Below are 23,085 nucleotides of genomic sequence, written 5' to 3'. Positions count from 1 at the left end.
CAGAACGAATTTCTTACTAATAAACTCACCAACTTAGTAAACACTGTATTTGCAAAAACATTAATATTTGCTGGACACCAACAATAGAATGCATATATCAGTTGTATTTAGACTTGAAAAATACTTTAACAAAACATTCCTGCAGGATGTCAAGAGGTACTGACCACATCATCTACTTTAGATTAAGACCGGAACAGTTGCATATAATTGGTAGTGAACCATTCAGTTTCATGGGTAATGAGTGATCTCCATAAAAATGTTGAGTCATGCTCTGATGGACAGAGGATAAAATAAATCAAATAATTCAATATTCATTTACATGCTATTTATAACTATGACTTTGCACTATAGCAGAAGATGAATTTTTTATAAAAAGTTGTTTACTTAATTTGCAATCAAGGTCAGGAACTAGGTCAACAGAAAGATAGAAAGTTCTATTTTTAGAAGTTTTTGACTAAACAGTCAGATCAAACTAATTTCTGGAAAATATCAAATTCCAGTAAACAAAATTACATTACATTAACATGTAAAAAAATGTAAACAACTTGGGGGAAAAACAGGAAGGGCAGCAGTTGTGTTTATTGGACTTGTGTTGATAGAGTATGTCTCATGGAGGGAGATTTGATTGCTGTTGGCATTAAAAATTTAAGAAAAATCCAAGAATTATGTCAAGCCAAGAGATAGCAAGAGCTGCAGTTTGTGAAACTGTACTGGAAGTAGTTGAGGTCTAAAGGGTCTGCATACAATTTAGTTGATCATAATGTTTACAGTTGCTGCATCTATCTCGAATATAACTTTTAGAATGCATGATTCCAGCTTTACAATAGCAGTATGTGATATTTTGTTACACCTTACTGAAAATTGGTCTACCTGAAGGAAAAAAAAGTCAATTGTCTTACTAACAAGGTAATGTTAGTGTTGACAGGTCTGTATTGTACATAGTTCAATTTTTTCCTTTTTCAAACAGCAATATTGAACTTTTTGACTGATGTTAAATTTAAATTTACAGATTATACTGAATATGCAGGAGAAATAAAATAAACTTTTTTCTTTAATTGCAGGTGGTAAAACATCCATCCAATGTGTTTGAATTGCAAATGAGAAAGAAAGGTTTCTCCATGGGCCCAGGACAGTACATCTTTATCAAGTGTCCCACTGTGTCCCACTTTGAATGGCATCCATTTACACTCACATCAGTAGGCATTGTTTACGCAAAATGGCTCTTAAATATGCAGATGCACACCATTTTGAGCTAACGTCTTAGGATAAGGATTCATCCAGTGTGTTTGCATTCCTAAAACAAAAGATAAAAGTATCCATGGGCTTTGAACAAAACATCTTTATCATGTGTCTGATTTCTTCCAACTTTGATATCATCTGTTTACACTTGCAGTAATAGCTATATGAAATAATTCAGTGAACAAGTCAAATGTTGAGTCTTGTACTTTGATGTTCAGTGTCAAATATGGAGTTTTCGTTTCACACTTATTTTTTGGAATCATTTATACCCAAAACCCTTGCACTTATAAAATCTTGTTACTCCGTTTGTTAAAGATGTGAGTCTTTATGTAGTTTTTAACTCGTATATCTTACAAGTCACAGAGAATCCACTGTAGTTAACTAGTAAATAAAGTACTCCCCCTTTTAAATGTTACTTCTTTTATACTAACATAATTTTTCACCATGTTTTATTATCTGATATTTGCTTTTTTTTTTTCTTCTTAATTCATTGGTTATTAAAGCAAAAGTTAGAAAGAAGAAAAAGAATTTGTTGCCAAAATCTGTCTCTAAATCCTCTGTTTGCAAGGATTTATGATGAATTTTTCACTTTAAATTTTCTTAATATTAAATTTAGAACTAGAATTTAGTATTAAATTTAGAACTAGAATTTTAGTATTTAGAACAAATGGTATAGACAAAGCTAATAATGATACTTCCTTACAGGACAATTTTTGAATTGTTTTTTCACTATTTTCATTACAAGCTTGGGGATTTTATAGGGAATACAATGCACTAGAGCATTTTTTAAAAATAATTTTCATAATTTCTTTATATAAAAAAATACAAATTTGCTAAATGAAGATTTTGACCTTCAAGATTTCAACCAGAGCTCAAGTTATCTAATTGCAATCCAGTATATGAAATATGATTGGCTTTATTAGTTCAGAAAATAGCTTCATGACTAAAATGTTCGTGTATCCAAGCATGTCAGTAAAATTAAATGAAACCCTGCATATACCACTTAAGCTAGAGACTTAAGTTGACCCCTTGGTAAAATGAAGAATTTCCTCTTTGTAATTAGCTTAAAACTATTTCATACTGAAAAGAATCAGGTATTTTATAGGTTTCTATACTGGTTGTCAGCTTCAAAAAACTTTGCCCACAGGTGAAATTTGTTAATGCTACAACTCACCAAAATTGCCAAAGGTGATCAAAGATTTTGAATGATGATTCCTTTAAGTAAAGCTAAATTTTTTAGGAACTGTTGTGTTGTCATCAGATTTTTAGCAGTTTAAAGTCATTCTCATCCATTAGTCATATTTTCATGTCAATCACATTGTTTCATTTGCTTAGGTGACCCCAGTGAGTACCTGTTTCACTACATTAACAATACAGACACATGTAGTCATTGTTAACATGTACACCTTGCTCATTGGGCCAATGGATGTCTGTAATGGAAAAGCTGATTGCTAGCTACCACCTGTTCAAGAGGTTAATTAGGTGCTTTATCAGATTCAGGTAATCAGAATAATCCTGTCAGCTTCACAATCAATTATTTCTACTTCAGGCCCCTGATGATGAATATTTCTCTGTGCACATCAGACAAGTGGGCAACTGGACCAACGCAGTGGCCAAAGCTGTACATGCGGATAGCGAGGAGGTTCAGAGTCACTCTAAACTCCCAAGGTATACTGTCTGGAGTGTAATTTTGCAGTTATGTTCAACAATATTCACAACCAATCTTGATTTTAATTTTTTTAATAAATATCTGAAAATTCCAAAGAATATATATTTTTTTACAAACTCACTGTATATTGTTGTTGGACGCAACATAAAACATGAAATTAAAACACTGTAAGAATGTTCAAATCAGAAAAATGGCATTAAACCCCATAACAATACAACAATCTCTAAAACCACACCATGTGGAAGCCTTGTGCACCTGCCCATTCAGCTTTAGTTCAGGTGTTTAGTTGAGATCAGAAACCAGGCGGCACAGAGTTGCCCCTCCATCTGTCAGGGGAAGCTCCCATATCCAGATATCTGGATGTCCTGCTCTTGGATCATTCCAGAGAAGGAAAATCATCAGCAGGGATACAGTGGAGGCAATTCCCAATGATGACAGAGTAACCATTACCAGGTGAATGATAGGAGATCTTACCATCTCTCAGGGATGGGATATAGTAAACAAATCATTTCCCTCTTCCAAGTCTCCTGTGAGGTCTAGTGTCCTTTTTCATCAGGCTTGGATCAACATCTTTCCACAAAGTGATTGAGTGATCCAGTCATGTCAGTGTGCCTTAGAATCTCATTTATCTGGCTACCTCCACTTTTGACATCTGCCTTCATGATGGAAACCCAAAGCAATCCCATGAAGACAGTGATACTACAGAAGGAGATTCATCTTTTACTTATGAAGTGGGCAGGGTACAAAAGCTTTATACTCGGGGCTTCTACTCTAGACTGCTTCTGGTGATGAAGTCCAACAGAAAATTGAGACCTGTAACACTGGACAACAAATTTTTACAAAAGTCATGTTACTGAAATAAAATTAGTCAATTCTTATCAATTTTTATGTGCTGAACACGAATATGACAGTCAAATTGCAAAATTGGCTCTAGTTTTTTTGTAATCTGCAAGAAATTAATGTTTACATAACGAAATGCATTCCAATAGTAAAAGGTCAACTGTAATAGCCTACCTATAAAAAATCAAGTCATTGACTACATCTTAGATTTCTTCGCCTGTCTCTTGTACAGCTGTTCGGGAGCATCTCTGAGGAGTGTCCAGCAGTAGTCAGCCAGCATTGTAGTGGACCATTTTCCCTGGTATCTTTGTTCCATTGTTGCGATATCTTGATGAAAACGTTCGCCATGTTCATCACTAACAATACCACAGTTGCTAGGAAAGAAATCCAAATGGGAATGAAGGAAGTGAATCTTTAGAGACATATTGCAGCCGAGTTTCTTATACTTCATCAACATGTCTTCTACTAGTTCCTTATAGTTTTCTGCCCTAACATTTCCGAGGAAGTTTGTAGAAACTAGGCGAAAAGCATTCCATGCTTGTTTCGCGTCACCTTCCAGCAAGTTGTTGAACCAGTCATCTTTGAAAAGCTCTCGAATCTGAGGACCCACAAAAACTCCCTCTTTAATCTTTGCTTCGCTGAGTCGAGGGAATTTTTCATGCAGGTATCGGAATGCTGGCAAAGTCCGGTCAATGGCTTTCACGAAGTTCTTCATCAAACCTAGTTTGATGTGAAGGGGTGGTAGCAAGATTTTCTGAGCCTCAACCAGAGCTGGGTGTTGGATATTCTTCTCTCCAATGGCTACATTCTGCCTGTGAGTCCATTCCTTCCTCATGTAGTGCATTTCCCTTGCTCGGCTATCCCACTCGCATAAGAAACACATGTATTTTGTATATCCTTGCTGCAGTCCCATTAAAAGGGCAACTACCTTCAAATCACCACAGAGGTGCCAGCTGTACTTGTTATACTCAATGGAATTCAGTAGCTGCCTTAAGTTATCGTATGTCTCTTTCATGTGAACAGCATACGCTACTGGAATAGATGGAAGAATGTTTCCATTGTGCAAAAGCACAGCCTTGAGACTCAGTTTCGAAGAGTCCACAAATAGTCTCCATTCTTGTGGGTCATGAGTGATTTTTAAAGCATTCATGAGGCCCTCAATATCGGAACAGAATATCAGATTACTTTCCTTTCTGAAGAAAGGCTCCAATTGCTGGTGGCGCTTTCGATATGCAGTAATTGTGACATCTTCTTCTAGAAGATTCCATTGTTGGAGTCTTGATCCTAGCAATTCTGCCTTGTTCTTTGATAAGTCCAAATCACGAATCAGGTCATTTAGTTCTTCCTGTGTTATTCTGTGTGGGGTTGATGATGCACCACAGTGAAAATCTGGATCACTGCATGCTGATGGACCAGGAGAAGAACAGGTCGACTCACCTTTGTCTTCGTCAGATGAATCAAGAGAATATTCTGCTGGAGGTTCTGGAATAGGAAGTCCCTCACCATGTGGAACTGGTCTCAATGCAGATGGAATGTTTGGGTAGACTATTCTCGACTTCTTTCGCTTCGTTATTCCGCCGGAAAGAGGAGGAACCAAGCAGAAGTAACAGTCATTTAGGTGGTTGCTTGGCTCTCTCCACACCATTGGGACTGCAAACGGCATTGATGACCTTTTGCAATTCAACCACTGTGAAAGCTGTGTCGTACATGTAGCACAGCATATATGCGGAGCCCAAGGCTTGTCTTGGTCACCAACCTTGCATCCGAAGTAAAGATGATATGCCTTCTTCACTTGAGAATTGATACTTTTCTTCTGGTTGGCAAATGTCACTTCCCCACAAATATAGCAAAAATTGTCCGCGGTATTAACACACTTTCGAGGCATTACTGTTCTTTATTGTACGTAAATGGATAAAATAATAAGTTTTATGTAACAGTAGCTTGAACTGTCTCGCACAACGTCTAAAATATTTTAAATGCTGAACCTATCTGATTGGGCTTTATATAGTACACTGCTTACGTCAGCTTCAGCAGCCGCCTGGCATTAGTATAATAGGCCTACACATGTATAGTACACTGCTGACGTCAACTTACTTCAGCAGCCGCATGGCATTAGTATTGCATTGCATCAGAAAATGATGCAATCAACTGTGGATGATGTGAGCATGATGGTATTATGCAATGTTACATCATTATTCCGGATGTTGCTGCAGTCCTACTGGAGAAATTTACACAGTGAAACATAGAAAATGAGGTATATGAATATCTTCAAAACGAGAGCCAATACAAATTTTTCACGGTTATATTCGTGTTCGGCACACCAAAATACTACAGATTAGGGCCTTTTCAAGTCAGTAATGATTTCACTGTTGACCAGTGTAATCAATCTTAGTAGGCTCAGTATATTTCTACTCAAATGCTTCGGCTGGAGAAGGCAAATTCCGTCCATCTTTCATTATGACATGATGACTTTGTGAGCATCCTATACATGTCTTGTGTGTATTTTCACAGATTCAATCCATATGACATGAACTATTTTTGCTTTCCCTATTGAGGCATAATATGTCAGTTCTGTGTTCTTCCTTTCTGCCTCAACCTAAGCCCTTGGGCCTTCACAAAGACTTTTAAATGTGTAATCTCAAGGTTCAGGACAACCTCCCCCAGTGATGGTGGCATACCTTTAAAAAATTCAAGCACAGTTTTTTGGTCCAAGATATGAACAACCTTCTTGCCCTCAGTTGTAGTCTTGGATGGATAAATAAGTTCTTCACAACATTTTATCCATCTAGGTATGGAGTTTTTCATGCACCTCAGTCTTGTACATTTTCCACCCAAATGCTCATGTATTTGAGAGGATTTCAGCCAAAACGTTTCTTTTTGAGGGAATTTCTTCAACTCCTTGGCCCATTGAAAAAATGGCAGAACAATTGCTATCCTTTGGTCACCTTTACATGTACCATTACAAATGGTCCTTCTAGCACAATGGCAACCTTTCATGGTCCATCTAGCACATTGGCAACCTTTCATGGTCAATCTAACACAATGGCAACCTTTCATGGTCTTCTAGATCAGTACATTGTTATTTCATTCAACATAAAATACTTCCTTCTCCAATGGCAAGGCAAGAGGTGGCACACAGCTAAACAACCACAACTGGAAATAACAATTTGCAGAGTTATCATTCGGTCAGTGGCATGTCTACACTTGAAGAGATGGCCTTCACATCAACCTCCTGGAAATGAAAGCCATTCTAAATGCCTCCAATACTTGGGTGGAATGCATCCATGTGGTCCTGCTACCATCGGACAATCTAGTTATGGTCACATACCTCCTCAAACAGGGATGGACAAAATCACAGGACATTTGCATCATGGTATGGGATTAACTTTGATGGTGTACCAAACACCGGATAAATAACAGGATGGCTCAACATGTTAGCTGATTCACTGTCAATAAGAGGACTTCATACAGAGAGATCTCTCCATCCTTCCACATTTGATCGAGTCGGCATCTTGTGGGATGATGGAGTAATAAATCTTTTCACAACAGTGTGGAACAACAAATTGCATACCTTCATCTCACCTTTTGTGAGACCCAGAAGCATGGGACAGTGAGCTGGGAGGGAATGTTTGCCTATACCACCCTTCCATCAGTCAAGAAGGTGGGACACATGAGCTGACATAATTCCGACCACCCCTCTATGATAGGACAAATCCTGGATCAGTGATCTACTTGCTCTAGTTATAGATATACCCAGGAAAGTCAAAGCAGCCCCCACTCTGATCAAGAATCAGTGGTTGTCTTTGTTGCATATATGTCCAGAGAAATTCTTCCTTTATGCCTGTTTCTTGTGTGAGATTCCTTGCATGAAAAGGAGTTCAGAATTTTAGTTGTGGAGACAATCACGACAGCTAACTGGCCCTCCACTTAGAAGGAAAATGGCTGATCTTCCAAGATTGGTTCCCCATCAGTGACATCACACCACTTATCAATTGCCAGCTTCTTTCTCTTTGAAGACTAGGAGTTACCCCACCTGTCACCTTGATAGGTTACTGGTCTGTGTTCTCAGACATGTTCCAATATCATGGACAAGACAATAATGTATACAACAAGAACTTTCCATTCTCACTCACATTAATCCCAAGATAAAATCCTGATTGTTTATATGGCTTAACTCATTGAAGTTTGAGACCCTGTCATCCAAATCCATCAATCAATTTCCGTATAAAACTTGCTTTCTGATGGCAATTGCCTCAGCATGCAGAGAGAGTGAGTTAGTTAGACATGAGCTATATGCAGTTCCATCCCAAGGGGTCATTTGTCTTAGTGACACTGCCTGGTCTTATTGCTAAAAACAGTTTGCCGTCACTGGGCAATGAATGAATAGCTGTTTATCCTCCCTCCTTGATTGATACATCTGGATAGGTGAAGCTCCAAGATTACGTATCAGCTGAAGCATGAAGAGAGATCAACAATGGCTAGACTAGGTTTTTTCTAGTCCAGATCACATTACAAGTAATCCTCCCACCTGTCCCTGCAATGTGAGCATCCTTGAAGGTTTTTCTGAAGTAAAAAAAATGGTCACATCCAGATATAACAATGGCCACCTAGCAGGTTGGAAGGGGGTTGACCTGTAAGAGTTGCTTCCCTTTGCCTATACAAGACAAAGACATTTTCCATTTTATGAGAGAGCTGGATTCTGAGATAGCCAAGAAGATTATCATATTACATATGTGATCAGGTAAGCATTATCAAATAAACATAATGTACTAATACTTTGCTTTCTTGTAAATATTTTAAATTTTCAACTAACTTTCCATATTTTCATGCCAAGACAATCATATATGCTGTTTTCATTCCATGTGATAGATGCAGTTGTTATGGTGGCAATGGTTGCCATGCCAGTCTCATGACTTATAAGGTACAGGTATGAATACTTACATGGAATCATCCCAGTTTGGCTACCATGGTGTGTCCTTAGGCAAGCTACTTTACTCCAATTACTTTGGTGCTAACATACATAATTCTGCTGGGGTGGGCAAGTGGTCCAGGTGTTCACCTTTATAGATGACTCACATCTCACCTGTCTATTCTTGTTCAAATCTTGGCTTGACCAACACAGGTACATGCGAAAACTTCCCATGGTTGGTGGATCTTCTTGGGGTCGTCAATGGCTCTTTATCTATCAGATATACTCACTGCCATATATGGTCTGTCATGTGCTAAAAATGATATTAAACTGCCATAATCATAAATCATTGATGATGCTGTGTTGTAAATGCCAGACTAAATCCAAGTGGTAGTTATTTGCTTTTAAGCAGGTGTCCTTGACATAGAAGTGAAAATGTGAATAAACATTAAGAAAAGAGGTCTATAAATTATTTACTCTATGGAGAGACATCATTGACATAGAGATGAAAATGTGAATTAATGGTAGATTAACTTTAAAAAAAGAGATCTATAAATGATTTACTCTCTGGAGAGGCATCCTTGATGTAGAGGTGAAAATGTGATTTAACTGATTAACTTTAAGCAAGGAGGTCATCAGTGATTTTCTTTGAGAGGCATCCTTGACAGAGGTGAAAGTGGGGATAAACTCATGAGGTCGAAAAATTGTGTCTTTTATAGACAGATAAAAATGGTGCCAAGCTTAAAAAATAGATCTATGAGCAGGTATTCTTTATTTTTGGGTGACTACTAAGGCAGGTTTTACTGTATCTTTGTAGGATATCAGTGGATGGTCCATTTGGCACCGCAACAGAAGATATATTTAGCTATGAAGTAGATGTCTTTATCGCAGCTGGAATTGGAGTCACACCATTTGCTTCAGTTCTGAGGCACATATGGTAAGGATTTTGTTTAGCAGCTAGTTGGACATGTATCACTTTTAAAGCAGTAATGGTGGCAGCTGTCTTAATTGTTTTCTTCATAGAGTGTGTGGTTTTAGTAATATTTACGTTTGCATAATTTGAGTAAAACATTGGTGGAATATTGCTGCATACCCGAAATTTTTTATGAGATATACCAGAAATCCTATCTGCCTGCATGAATAGAAAGCACCATTATCATAGCAGGCAAAACTATGTGGAATACTTGCCCATATTACGCTGAAGTTTTATTGTGTCAAATACTTTGTAAAAAATGGTAAGTTTCCTCGATCCCAGTTGTAATAACAAATGTATATGGAACACTTTAAAGAATGGTGCACTTTATTGGCTATTAACCAGAAGATGTTTTAAATGATGTAGTTATATGTTTATTTTAATCATCCATCTGGTAACAACTTTCTTTCTCTTGTGAATTTGGAAAATAGTCAGCGAACTTGGAAACATTTTTCACACACTTTAAGGTGAAACTCTGCACATCATGCATACCATCCATCTCAGATTATTGAAGTCAGAGGGTATCATAATACTGGAGAAAGTCTACAGTGCCATGGTAAAATTTGAAAGCAGAAACAAATCCAACTTGTGACTTTTTGCTCCCCATAATCTTTACTTATTTTTGCACTAATGATACTGTGGGCTTCTACTAGTGTTTGCTGACCCCTCTAACATCAACATTTTAAGTAAGTTGTTGTGCTTGGAATTTACAGGAAGAATCCTGGTTCACGGCTTTCAAGTTTGTACTAAAGATCCAGTCCACTTTAAACATGGTTATTATGACTAGAACTAGAAAAACTTTTAAACAACTTAAAAACTTCTAATCAGAATATGATAGTTTGACAGAAAACATTCTCAAAGTGTATAAGCGATGCTGATTTGCTGTCAAATATGGCTGCCACTACTAAATTTTAAGAAGCTTTAAAACACTTTGTAGAAACTGCTGAACACAATTTAACTAAATTGTACACAAAATTAAACATCATGGCATGAAATGCTTTGAAATTAGTACAAATGGTGTCTATTGCCATCAAATATGGCCACTGTTCCTCAGAATGGAAAGTCCTTTGAATGACTTTTAGACAAAAACCACTCAAAAGAATTTTACCAGATTTGTAAGGAAGCGTCCTGGCATAGAATTCTTTTAATTTTGCAGAAATTATCCTGATCTATCATCATATACCGCTGTTACTGAAACCATAAAAACCATTAACAACTTCAAAACCTATGAATATAATCTGACCAATTATATTCGCTGGAAGGACTTTAAGTTAGATACAAATAATACTGATCAAAAATCAAATAGAGCCACAATCACTAGAAGTACAAACATATTTCAGCAACTTTGTCTCAACAAGTGCTAAGCAGATTTCAGATTTTGATCAACCTTGACAGAAAGCATCATATTGTAAAGGCCTTTCAATAATGGGCAATTGATGTTGATGTGACTTCAAATATGGATAAGGATATTAAAAAGTAGAGAAGCCTTACAACAAGCTTTTTGTTAAAATACAGTCAACAGAATTGGAAGGAATTTTTAAAGAAGCATCCTATTTATTGATTAACTGCCCTTGCGTTTTTGCTGTTAGGCACAAGTCAGTCAGGTAAGCATTATCCAGTCCAGGTCCCCTTGGTCTTCTTGTTATTTACTAATACATTTCCTACTATGATTGCATTGGTTCTGTTTTCCAGGCTGCAAATCCACAGTCCAAGCTAAATATACCCTCTTCAAATGGACTGGTTTCAGTTTAAGTATATCCTTCTCATTTTTAGTTCTGGTTCATTTTGTTGTATTGTTTTTCTTTCAAATTATAATTATCTTGCAAGATGTGGGAAGATGTAAGCATAAGAAGGCCCAGTTAGACACTCACCCCGTCTTTTTATTGTGCAATAGGTGTGCACATACTGACGCTGTTCAATTTTGTTGTCTTTGGGATGTTGAAGTGTGGAACTTGATGGAAAGTCACTGCACTTGCAGAGGGAGGAAAAAGGGCCCCTCTTCCTCTTTTTTTCAAGAAAATACTGTCCATTCCCTCAGGGGTTCAGGTCATTTCCTGTTTTAGGGATGTAAGCACCTCTAGTGAAAGAGGATTTTGCTGTATTTTGTTATTGCTTAAAACCATTGAATCACTGACACTGTAATGAAAGCTGTCAACTGTCATTAGTGAGAGATGGTAATAAATCAGATGCTAACTCAAGTTTTCCAAACAGAGAACCTTGTATCAGATCATTATCACTGGGTTGGTCGAAAAACTGGGCACCAGTCTGCTACTTTAAACTGGACACTGAACTCTGGTTGCCTAGTGGTTAGAGCATCTGCCTCGGATGCCTGAGGTCTTTGGTTCACACCCTGGCCAAGTCATACCAAAGACATAAAAATGGTACTAACAGATGCCTTGCTAGGCTCTCGGCAGTAAGAGGTTAGTGTTAGGACTGGTTGTCCTGATAGGTGTAAAACTAGCTCTATTTTTAGAGACTTGGTTGGACATAACAGATGATGTGTTGGTCCTTTACTCATTCAATGAAAACTACTCACATAATTTCCAAGATATTTTCTGTTTCATATACCTACATTTCCTTTCATCAATCACAACTGGTAACACTAAGGGAATAGGTGTACACCCTTCTACAAAAGACGGCAGGTAGTAAAAAAGACAAACCTGCATTTATATTACTGGATCCTTTCTAGAAAAGCTATACAGTTTTTACTTGTAATTAATTTTTTGACCTTATACAGATATTTTCTTGGAAAATTGAGACATCACATCATTCAGGAATGCAATATGGTCTAATGATAAAGTCCAATGACTGGATTGTTTCCTTAAATCTTAAGGATGCATACTTTCATATACCATCTTTCCATCCCATAGGAAGTACATCTGGTATTTTTAAGGCCAGATGTTTCAGTTTTTGGCTCTTTCATTCAGCCTTACCTCTTGCCTCAAGAACCTTCACTAGAGTGTTAGGGGTAATAGCAGCGCAATTGAAACCCTTAAGGGTCCCATCTTCCAATATTTCTCCTACTTGGGGGTTGATATTGATATTTTGGCATCCATCATTTTCAGTTGCCTTGTTTTCGGAATAAAAGAGCTTATGGGACAGAGAGGAATCTTTCTTATTTGAGAATTAAAGCCCATGAGGTTAGGGCTTTTGCTTTATCTTAGGCCAAACTTCTTGGAGGATTAAAGCCCATGATGTTAGGGCTTTTGCTTTATCTTAGGCCAAACTTCTTGGAGAATTAAAGCCCATTAGGTTAGGGCTTTTGCTTTATCTTAGGCCAGACTTCTTGGAGAATTAAAACCCATGAGGTTAGGGCTTTTGCTTTATCTTAGAATGAACTTAATCATTCCTTCTTGGAGAATCTCATGAGAGCTACCTTTTGGAAGTCTCACTCTACTTTTTCATCTCTTAGCTCTTTGCTGCACCAGAATGAAGGTTGGTTGGTTGCTATGGGTTTACTAATATTATTTATCAGCACATGGTAGGCTGTACATGGTGGCCAGTATATTTGATGGAGGAAAAACCCAGGAAAATCCTGTGAAGAACCACAGGCTCATAGGAAACTACTGGCAAGCATTCTCACATACCCATGTTGCAAAGATTCCCTCCTCCCAACTGACTGATGTACTGTGGTCTCAGTCCAAGTCAGAATAGGAAGAAATTCCATAAGTTGGGCATGATGAAGGAATCAAAGTGGTTGATGTTCTTTGAGTTTCTGGCCTCCAGTTACCAATTGGAGTAGGGAATATATAGCTTGGACTAGAGATTTAGCATCCTGGAAGGGTTGGCAATGCAGTAATAGCATGTAAGTATTACACAATTCAGATAAGTTACAACTACCACCACCACCTGCCACCCCTTAACAAACTCACCTCATTTTTGTTATTGTTTTTTAATGTGTGTTTTCTTGTTAGTTTCAAGCATATTTATTATCTACACTACTCATTTTCTTTCTACGTATCAGAAAGACAATCCAAAAGGAAAGTAAGTCAGACTTGGGCAGTTTCCATGCATGATTGAATTCTTTTCTAACATTTTGTTTTGGCACATGTTGATCAGTTTGCTTAGCATCCTAATGTTATCCCATTTCCACCAAGGCATGATGATTTGATACTTACAAACTAGAATTTGGTCAGATTGTATTAAATACTTTGCCTGTGATCTTTCTAAAGATTGAAATTTTAGTGGTAAAATATATAATTTCAAAGCACAAGCCAGTTCATATGTATGAATGAGCTGTTAAATGCAGAAGCTGGAAAGCAAAAACTTTTTTTCATTAATGTAAGTGGTAAATTGTAACAAGTTCAGCTTTCATTGATTGATTGTTGAGTAAAGATGGTTGAAATTCTGAGGATGTTTTCTAGCCCTAAGAAACATTTTATGTTTAATGCATCATCATTTGTCTTGCCTGCAGCAGCAGGCAAATGTTCTAAAAGCCAGGATATCTTTGTCACGATGTCCAGGAATCTGTCTGGTATCAAAATTTGGTTAAAGTTCTTTTTTTTAGTTCACTTCTTTGAAAGCAGTTGTACTAACCCCACCCCAACCCCATCAGTCTGCACAGATGATAGCATATACATGAACATTCTTTCCTCCTAAGCAAGTGTTTGAAATGTATTTTGTACAACCTACCCCCAAGATGACTAACTTTGGCATTCAAAGGGAATTCATCTTGATACTCAAGACCCTTATTACAAAAATAGGACAGTGTGACTTTTATTTAATGCATCAATGACTTTGTTGATATTTGGTTTTATTTTAATTACTGGGTGCTGTTAGAATCATCAAACTTTAATGCTTGATGCATCTCTGTTTCTATTACATTCTTACAACAAAGGAAGGTCACTGTCACTTACAATTTAAGATTTATTAACTTTTTACCTCATTTAAGCACCTTTGGACTCCTCTGCTCCATTCTCATGGATGTGCCTTTGGATGCATCTACCTGATTCGCATGGAAACTCCTTTGGATGCCTCTACTCCATTCTTATGGAAGTGCATTTCATAATTTGCTATTTAAAATAATGGGATTGGATTCTCCATTCTCCAGATGGAGGCCACAGATTTTTTTCATTACTTCTGGAGTTTTTACAATTAGAATCACTACAGTGAAAGCTTTAATAATATAGGTAAAGGCTCTGATATAGGTGTAGGCAACATTGAGTTTTTATAATTGATCAAATTCGGATGATTTAGTGATGTAGACATGGAGAACTGGTAAATTTTGAGTAAAAGAAACAGCAGCTATGGTTGGTTACATGGCTTCACTGGCTTGATGGTGAACAAGTTCTCTCAAGATTTTAAAGCACATAAAAAATTCTTCCGTGAAAAATAATTATACAACTAGAACGATCAGATTCTACTCTTAACTCTTTCTATTCATAATAGATGTGTACCAAAAATGTAAAATGGTAAAAATTTATGTTGAAAGTAACTGCTATAACAATTAACAGGCAGGCCTATGTGTATGGAGTCAGCTAGGTAACAGGTGTTCTGTTTATAGTGCACTGCACTGTGTAACTTTGCTACATGTACATCAACTGCCTACAAAGCCATACACTCGTTGAGGTAAGGGTTAATAATGTAGGTTACTTATTTGAGTTTTCTGTGTGACCATATAGATTTTTACATGCCGTTGATAGAAAATGACACTTATAATCTAGAGTCAGGGTTTAATACCAGCCTGGATCCCAGGCCAGCTTGGCTGGACCGTATCTGTGTGTCCATGGATAAGGTACTTAGCTCCATTTGATATAGGTAATAATGTGTTGAAAGTGCTGTTAAAACAACCAGCAAGTCTTTTCTATGCTCTATACTACCCCATGTGGCCAGTTTGTGTATTTGGAAGTAGGAATAAATATGTTTATTCAGTGATAAATATTAATGTATGTTTAGTCTGAAATATAGACAATTACTGGTGAAATATTATTCAATGATTATCAAGGTAATTACTGATATGAGGCATGGGCTTTACAGACATATCAAGATAATTGATGTGAGTCATGAGCTGTAGACTCTAATCAGAGTAATTATTAATGTGATGCAAGAGCAGTAGAGACTTATCAGAGTAATTATTGATATGAAGCATGAGCTGTACATACTTGGGTAATTAATGTTGTGATGCATAGGCTGTACAGGCTAATAAAAGTAGTTATTAATGTGAGGCATGAGCTGTAGAGGCTTATCAAGGTAATTATTGATGCAATGCATGAGCTTTACAGATTTATCAAGATGATTATTAATGTGAGGCATGAGCTGTAGAGGCTAATCAAGGTAATTATTGATGCATGAACTATACTGTCACTCAGAGGTTAATCAAAGTCTGTGATTTTCAGACAGTAAAATATGGTTTCTAGTAATTGACAATGATAATAGCTTCTTAAACTGATTTTAAGAACAATGATTTAAAAAAAAAAAGAAAAAACTGCTCTTCGGTTTCTGTCAGCTCATTGTAGTATCTCTGTGTTGATATCATAGAAAAGAACATTCTTATAGTTATGTCTTTTATACCCTGTGACATCATGTATGTATGTGGTTTTACAGTGTCAGCTCAATACTGTATATATTGTGCTACGTAAGAGATGAATATTTGTTAAATCTTGAAAAATGATTAAAGATCTAAAAACTGATTTAAAATTATTTTTTTGCAGAAAAGTGACCAATATTTTCTCAAGATAACATCAGCCAGGGTTTCTTTCCTGTGTGATACCAAATGTTTGTAAGACTGGAAACTTATAAAAGTTCAATGGAGATGAGCTATGCAATCATTGGTTACACAGTAGTTTTAAAGAACAGTATCTCCTCTTTTCATCAGTATCAGTGAGGAATATGCCTTGAGAGTAAGGGTCAAGGAGGTCAAAGGTCAAGGACATAAGCACAGATAGTTTCAATTCTAGGTCATGATCATGGCTAAAATTTGGATCTGGCTGGACTATTGGTTATTGTCATGGAGTAATTGTCATTAGATGGAGTAAAGATCATTTACAGTTGGATATAAAATAGTGCTACTTTTTTGGAGGTGAAAGGGTGAAAAATGAAGGTCACAGTGGTCGATTTATTACATGGTGGGGAGGCAGCTTACGTGTCTCAGTGGAGGTATTGCACTGCAGTATCATGTTTCCATACATGTCTTGTTACAAGAATAAAACTAGTCCTTAACAAAAATACCAACGGAGGATGTGAGTGAAATACTGCATGAAACAGTTTTTACTGTGCTATGAAATCTATTTTAATTAAACACTATTCATGTCTATAATGCATAATTTTTGATACCTATTTGAATATCTGTGCTAAACAGCAGGAAGTTTGGTTGAATGCATGGTCTGTCCTGGTTGACCAGTACAATAAATAATCCAGAAACTTAACAGCCAATTTAGCAACCATAATTTACTTTTGGACATGCTAATATAAGCAATAACAGTGAATAAACACATCATGACCATACATGTGAAAGTATAAATAAACTGAGTTAAGTGGAGAGTACATGTATGTCACTTCTACATGCATTTATCTTGCAACATCTTCACTAACCATGGGTCATCTAAGTTAATGTAGAATCTAGGTTGGTGTAGAATGAAACGGACCAATGGCCCTTGACTAGAGAAGATGGGATCAGGAGTATGTCTAGTTTTTTAAAAGTATTTATTATATGACTTGTTTTACCTTTTCATTATTTATTTATTAATTTATTAATTAATCAAATTAATGGGCTGTCTCAGCTTACAATATTTTATTTGACATACATGATGTAAATTCGCTGTTTGACTGGGATGGTTCACCATTTTCCTTGGTATACACACATTAACTATACATATGAAGCCTTTCAGCCTACAAGCTAAAGTAATATCCAACAGTTCTCTGATTAATTGGTTATTATGAAACTTGTCCATTTTAGCAAAAAAATTTAACCTGGTCACACGTCCTGAAAATTTGATCCAACTTAAACAATAAAAAAAAAAAATTACAAAATTTCAGAAACTTTATTGCAAATATTTTGTTTATGGAATTGCATAACTCGAGATGAAAATTTTCAAAAATGTGTGCACCATCCTAATTCTTCCCCACCCAAGTATCAGTCCGTAGAGCTAAATTCTAGGTTTGACACTGCTTGTCCTTACAAAACACCAAATAGTATCATCAGCCACCCTCCATTGGGATAGATAGAGTTCATGTTATAAAGCAGAACTGTGATGGATAAATAGACAGGCTGATGAACTGATGGACATGACAACCACCAGCAGGATGCATTGAAACATTGATTTTCTGGATGTTGATTATCTGGATTGTATGTTCATATGGACTACTGACCCCCCCACCCCCCACCCCATTGTACTTATTACTTTGTTGATATATTCACTAATCACAGTGCTAACACATCAAACAGAGGATCGGAAACAAACACAAGCAAAGATAATCTTGTACAGGTATACAGTGGTAGTATGATTAACTAAATTCTCCTTTTTAAAGTAAAAGAAAATAATTAAAAGTCAGAGAAAGTGAGACACAGAGAAGTTTTTTAACACCTGATTGCTGCTAAGTGAGTAATACAATGTCAGTATATGTAATTTCTCATACAGAAATACCAGGCTAATCAAACATAATCAAATTCACTGTGTAGTCCAAGCTAATGTAATTAACTATCAGTCAGGGTGACATAACAGGTGGTTAAATTTAATCACCTTCCTGCACTGGTGTAAATATTGGGCATCAAATTAACTTTTTCAGTACCAGGTCAATTTTGATGTATTATTTTATCAAACATCGTGATATTTCTGGTGTCACTAGCATATTTCATATTTAGAAGAAAAAAATTTAAACATGAAAATGTCACTAACAAGAAACTTCTAATTTAATTTTTGTGTTTAGCAATGTCCTAATTGTTACTAGCAATCTTCTTGCCTGCTAGCATCAATCTGCAGCCAAGTTTGTCTTTATGAAAACCCTTTGACACTTGTGTTTACAAAACCACATATAAAATCACTGTCAGTGTTGTCATTCAGTCATGGATAGTGCGGATAGGTCTTTAATAGCTGTGAAGTATTCAGTTAAATTATCCTAATAATGTTCTAACATTAATTTATGCTTAATTACTGTTTATATAATTTTATATGTGTGTGTGTATATATACATATATATATATATATATATATATATATATATATATATATATATATATATATATATATATATATATACACACACACACATACATATACACACGGTGAGATGTATGATTATCACGCTTATTTATACCAGATACTTATATTCACAGTTCTTCTTTTGACCAGAGTTGATTATTTGGATGATAAAATCTATGCCCCACCCTGCTCATGTATATGCAAAATGCAGATATAACAATTTATCAGTTTTACTGTATATGTTTGTTTGATGCCACCAGTCAAAGACCAGTTTGATCACTAATATCTTTACAAGAAGAAAGAAAAAATTATTCTAGTTTTCTTTGGCCATGTGACATTTTACTGCTCTATCAGCCCAGGTTAATGAGGATAAGGAACAGTTATGACAATGGTATGTAAATTTGGCACCATAATTTGGTATAAAAAGACCTTTAAATTATGACACTCTAATTGTGTTGACTCAGCAATGTGAAGGTAAATGGTACCTCACATAGTATAGTGGTCCTTGAGTGTATTGCTGCCCTTTTTATGTGTACTATATATACTTGCCTATAAGAGGGAGTCCAACTGCAAACTGCACAGACCCAGATCTGTCATTGCATAATGCACTGGCAGGTGTCTGTCTGTTCAGTTTGTTAGGAGTAATCAGTAGAACAAACAAGATAGACCCTGATCTGCAGGTGCATTATGCTACAGCAGATCTGGTTCTATGTTGTTTCATTTTGACTAGACATTTAAGTGAGTATTGATGATATTGTGATGGATTTCATCCCATTGGTTATTTTTGTTCTGTTGCTGCTTTGTCACTTTGTCACTTGATTTTAGTTCTTGACCATTGAGAATTAAATATAATCTTGTTTTACATAATTATATGTTAGGCTGTTTTTAGCATTCTGTGCACTGTTAGGACACAAGCCTTTTGGAAAATACCTCAGTATAAAGTTACCTCACTTATGACTACCATTATCTCAAAACAGAGTGGTATTATTGAATATATTGTGTATATGGAAGAACCTAAGGTTTTCTTATAGAAGCCATCTTCTGGTTATTCAACAGGTGTAAAGAAATAAAAGATGCCTCCATGGAGCTGAAGAAGGTTTATTTTTACTGGATATGTCCAGATCTGAATTCCTTTGAGTGGCTACACAAACTGCTGAAAGAGTATGACACCAAAATGGCAGAATCAGGGAAGACCAATTTTCTTAGCTACTTTATATACCTCACTCAAGGCTGGGACAAGAACTTGGTAAGATAATTAGGATTTAGAATCGTATTGTCCATTGTAACACAGGGACAGAGTTTTTGAATTTGATATGCCTGCCATAAGGCAGCAAGTATTATGGAGTTGTCCATCCAGCTTGTTTCATTTCTATGCAATAACTTGAGTTCTACACAATCTTAAGTTACCAAACTCAACTGATTACTTGTAGTTAGACTAAGGAAAAAGTCAATTGTTTTGTATGAAAGGTTCAAGGACAATGTCATCATGAATAAAAGAAGATTGGTTTGTGCACAATAGCAGTACTGTATCAGATCAGTGGAAGGGGCCTTGAGTGGTCTAAAGTGCTGTCTGTTAAGGATCACTGCCATCTCACCTCTGTCTGCGTGGGTTCGAGTCTCGGATTCGGCTAATGTGGGTATGTGAGAAAGCTTGCCAGTAGCTTCTCGTGGGTCAGTGGTTTATTCCAGGATTTTTCCGGGTTCTTCCTCCACCATTAATACTGGCTGCCATGTATAGCCATTGTGTGCTGAAAAATGGCGTTAAACCCTACAACAACAACAACAACAGATCTGTGGAGCCATGAAAGCTCATTTGTTTGAGCACCTGATTCGTGATCCAATTTCATTGGTTTGATACCCACCCAGGTCTGCTGTCTTGTTCCCTCCTTCAGAAAAGCACTTAGCTCCCACTATTTTCAGAATTATACAGTCAGTATTGTGTTGAAAGTGCCCTTAAGTTCCAAGAGAACAAAAGAAACATCACATACCAGGACCTAAGTTTGTGGATGGATCACATTTGAATAAGGAAGAAGATTTACAGCTGATTTTGACATAAAAAGGAAGGAGATCAAGGGCTTAGCAGCTGAAAAAAAGAAAAATGGTTTCAACACAAAAAATTTAATTTCTCAACCAGGAACCTTAACCAAAGTCTTGTGGATGACTTGCATGTTAGGGTACGAGTAAGAAAGAATGCATTTTGGATCAAATCGTCAAAGGTCAAGGAAACTGAAATTTTTTGGTATGGTTACTTTAGTTCGAGATTTCATATTTGAACAAACGTATTTGGAGGATTTGTATCTTGGGTTTGAAAGAGGCCTATTGATTCTGAGATCTAAAGTGGAACAAAAAAGAATTTCATAGCATAGGTTCTTCCTCCACACGTTATGCAGGCTGCCATTCATAGTCTATTGTATGCTGGAAAATAGTGTTAAAAACCTACAACAGCAACAGGACTGTGCCCAAATTTTGTGGATGGCTTGCACTGAGGGTAAGAAAAAGCCTGTAGATTATGGAGTTTGAAGATCAGTGGTCGTGCAGTCTTGATAAGTCTGGTAAGAAAATAATGGTTTCTGTACAGTAAGTTTAATTCAAGACCACATACCTTGACCAAAGATTGAAGTCATTGCGACTCACTGACCAATACTGTCAAAAGTCAGTCATGCCCTACTAGTGCCTACACAGAGGATTGTTGAACTCATGGTGGGCATAAATTGTTTCTTCTTTGAATACATTACCCAATCATAATACCTTAGGATAACTACCACTGCCTCGCAAATCCAGCCCTCCCAGATAATACTTTATCTCAAGGGAGCTAAAAGTTGTTTGCCAAACCATTGGCAGTTGGGCAGAGCGATCTCCTTTACATATTAAACTTGGCAGCAAGTTGTAAGGATACATTAGTTATTACTTCCACTTGTGCCAAGAAGCACACTCTTGTCATGAGAGACCTCGCAAAGCCAAAACTACATGGAAAATGTCACTTCAAGTTGAAGAATTTTATCACTTCTAAGGAAACTATACTCCATCTATATTTCCAACATTTTCTCTTTCTCTCACGACAAAGTTCTGCCTTTACAAATTAGTCAACACTTTGTCATCGTCACACATTGGGTACTGGCACATGGAGCCTAAGTGACTTCACAGTCCATTCACACTAAGCTTAGTTTTATGTGCATCGAACAGGACTTTACATACGTGTGCAGGAACCAGTCTAATTCATACCACCTCATAACACTCGTTCAGCCTGACACTACAAGTAGATCCTCATGATTCAACAGATCTCGCCTCGCAATTTCTCTGCACTCTGCTTCAAGAAGAGCCCTTTTACTCAGCGACTTTCTTGAAGTCATGGTTTCTAATTCATGGCGCTCTACATGTTTAGTGAGCTGTAGACCGCATCACTCTTTGCCAGTCTTAATGTATTACATGGACTGTAGCGCTATTCAGACAACCAGATAATGTTGAACATTCTACGAGTATCATCAATTCTATCCTACACAAGGGCATGGGAAGTTTCTGCCTTCCGACCTCCATTGAGGACATGTTTCCGCCCCCACAGTTATGTCCTCTTCCAGCTCCAACATCAACATACACCAGTGCTCCAGCATCTTTTGATCTTACAATGAATGGAAGGTTCTGAATTAGTTACGTTCAGTTTTTGCAGCGCTATGGCCTTTCTGGCCTACCGTTATCAGTTTGTCAGTCAATCTACTTTTACACTCCCACCAGCTAATCATTCAGTACCCCAGCATTGGGGATGGTAAAGCCGCATTCCATACACATGGATCAGATGGCCTTTGTTTACACTTACGATTTAGTGCACAACATCGTTAACGTAATTCACTGTGGAACTTTTATTTTCTTGGGTTATCTTCCAACCAACTTAACGGTACCTTATCTTAAAACTACACACAGAACACCTAAGGCATACATGGAGTCACTCTCAAGCTAAGAACAGGACCTCGGTCCTCTACCACTCTGCCTAACGTCCCATTGGGTGTGTACTCTAACAAGCCATCAAAGAGGCATGTTTCCCTCCCTCCACAACCACAGTGTCAATACAGGGATAGTGTGGGGATTCAAGAAAAGGACCCAAGGGTAACTCATGGGACACGAACCTCTGAAAGCTGTCCTGTCATAGCTCCACCAATCAAGTACCATTTGGATATAGCACTGAGGAGGTTCTATCATTTGTTCGACACTTTTTTCTTGGTTCTATTGGCAGTCGACTCTCTATGTGTGGTCATCGGCCGAAACACCCTTAATCATTTTTCCATGCCCCTCAGTTTCCTTCAGGAACCCTACAGCGCATTTTGAA

At 37.0% G+C, this 23,085-nt stretch overlaps 1 protein-coding gene across 1 annotated transcript in view; it reads left to right on the top strand.

The window, feature by feature from the left end:
• LOC149786333 (NADPH oxidase 2-like) overlaps positions 1 to 23,085 on the top strand; it is a 57,244-nt gene that overhangs the window by 25,762 nt on the left and 8,397 nt on the right. The window contains exons 10-13 of the mRNA XM_089976743.1: positions 1,062 to 1,196; positions 2,789 to 2,907; positions 9,475 to 9,594; positions 19,824 to 20,013. Of these exons, the coding sequence (XP_089832869.1) occupies positions 1,062 to 1,196; positions 2,789 to 2,907; positions 9,475 to 9,594; positions 19,824 to 20,013 (564 nt within the window). The remainder of the gene's footprint in view (positions 1 to 1,061; positions 1,197 to 2,788; positions 2,908 to 9,474; positions 9,595 to 19,823; positions 20,014 to 23,085) is intronic.

Source organism: Sinohyriopsis cumingii, chromosome 12, assembly GCF_028554795.1.
Source record: "Sinohyriopsis cumingii isolate HCF-2022 chromosome 12, ASM2855479v2, whole genome shotgun sequence".
Classification (NCBI taxonomy): Eukaryota; Metazoa; Mollusca; class Bivalvia; order Unionida; family Unionidae; genus Sinohyriopsis; species Sinohyriopsis cumingii.
The sequence above is the reverse complement of the archived record's forward strand: the minus strand, read 5'-3'. Positions and strand labels throughout refer to the sequence as shown.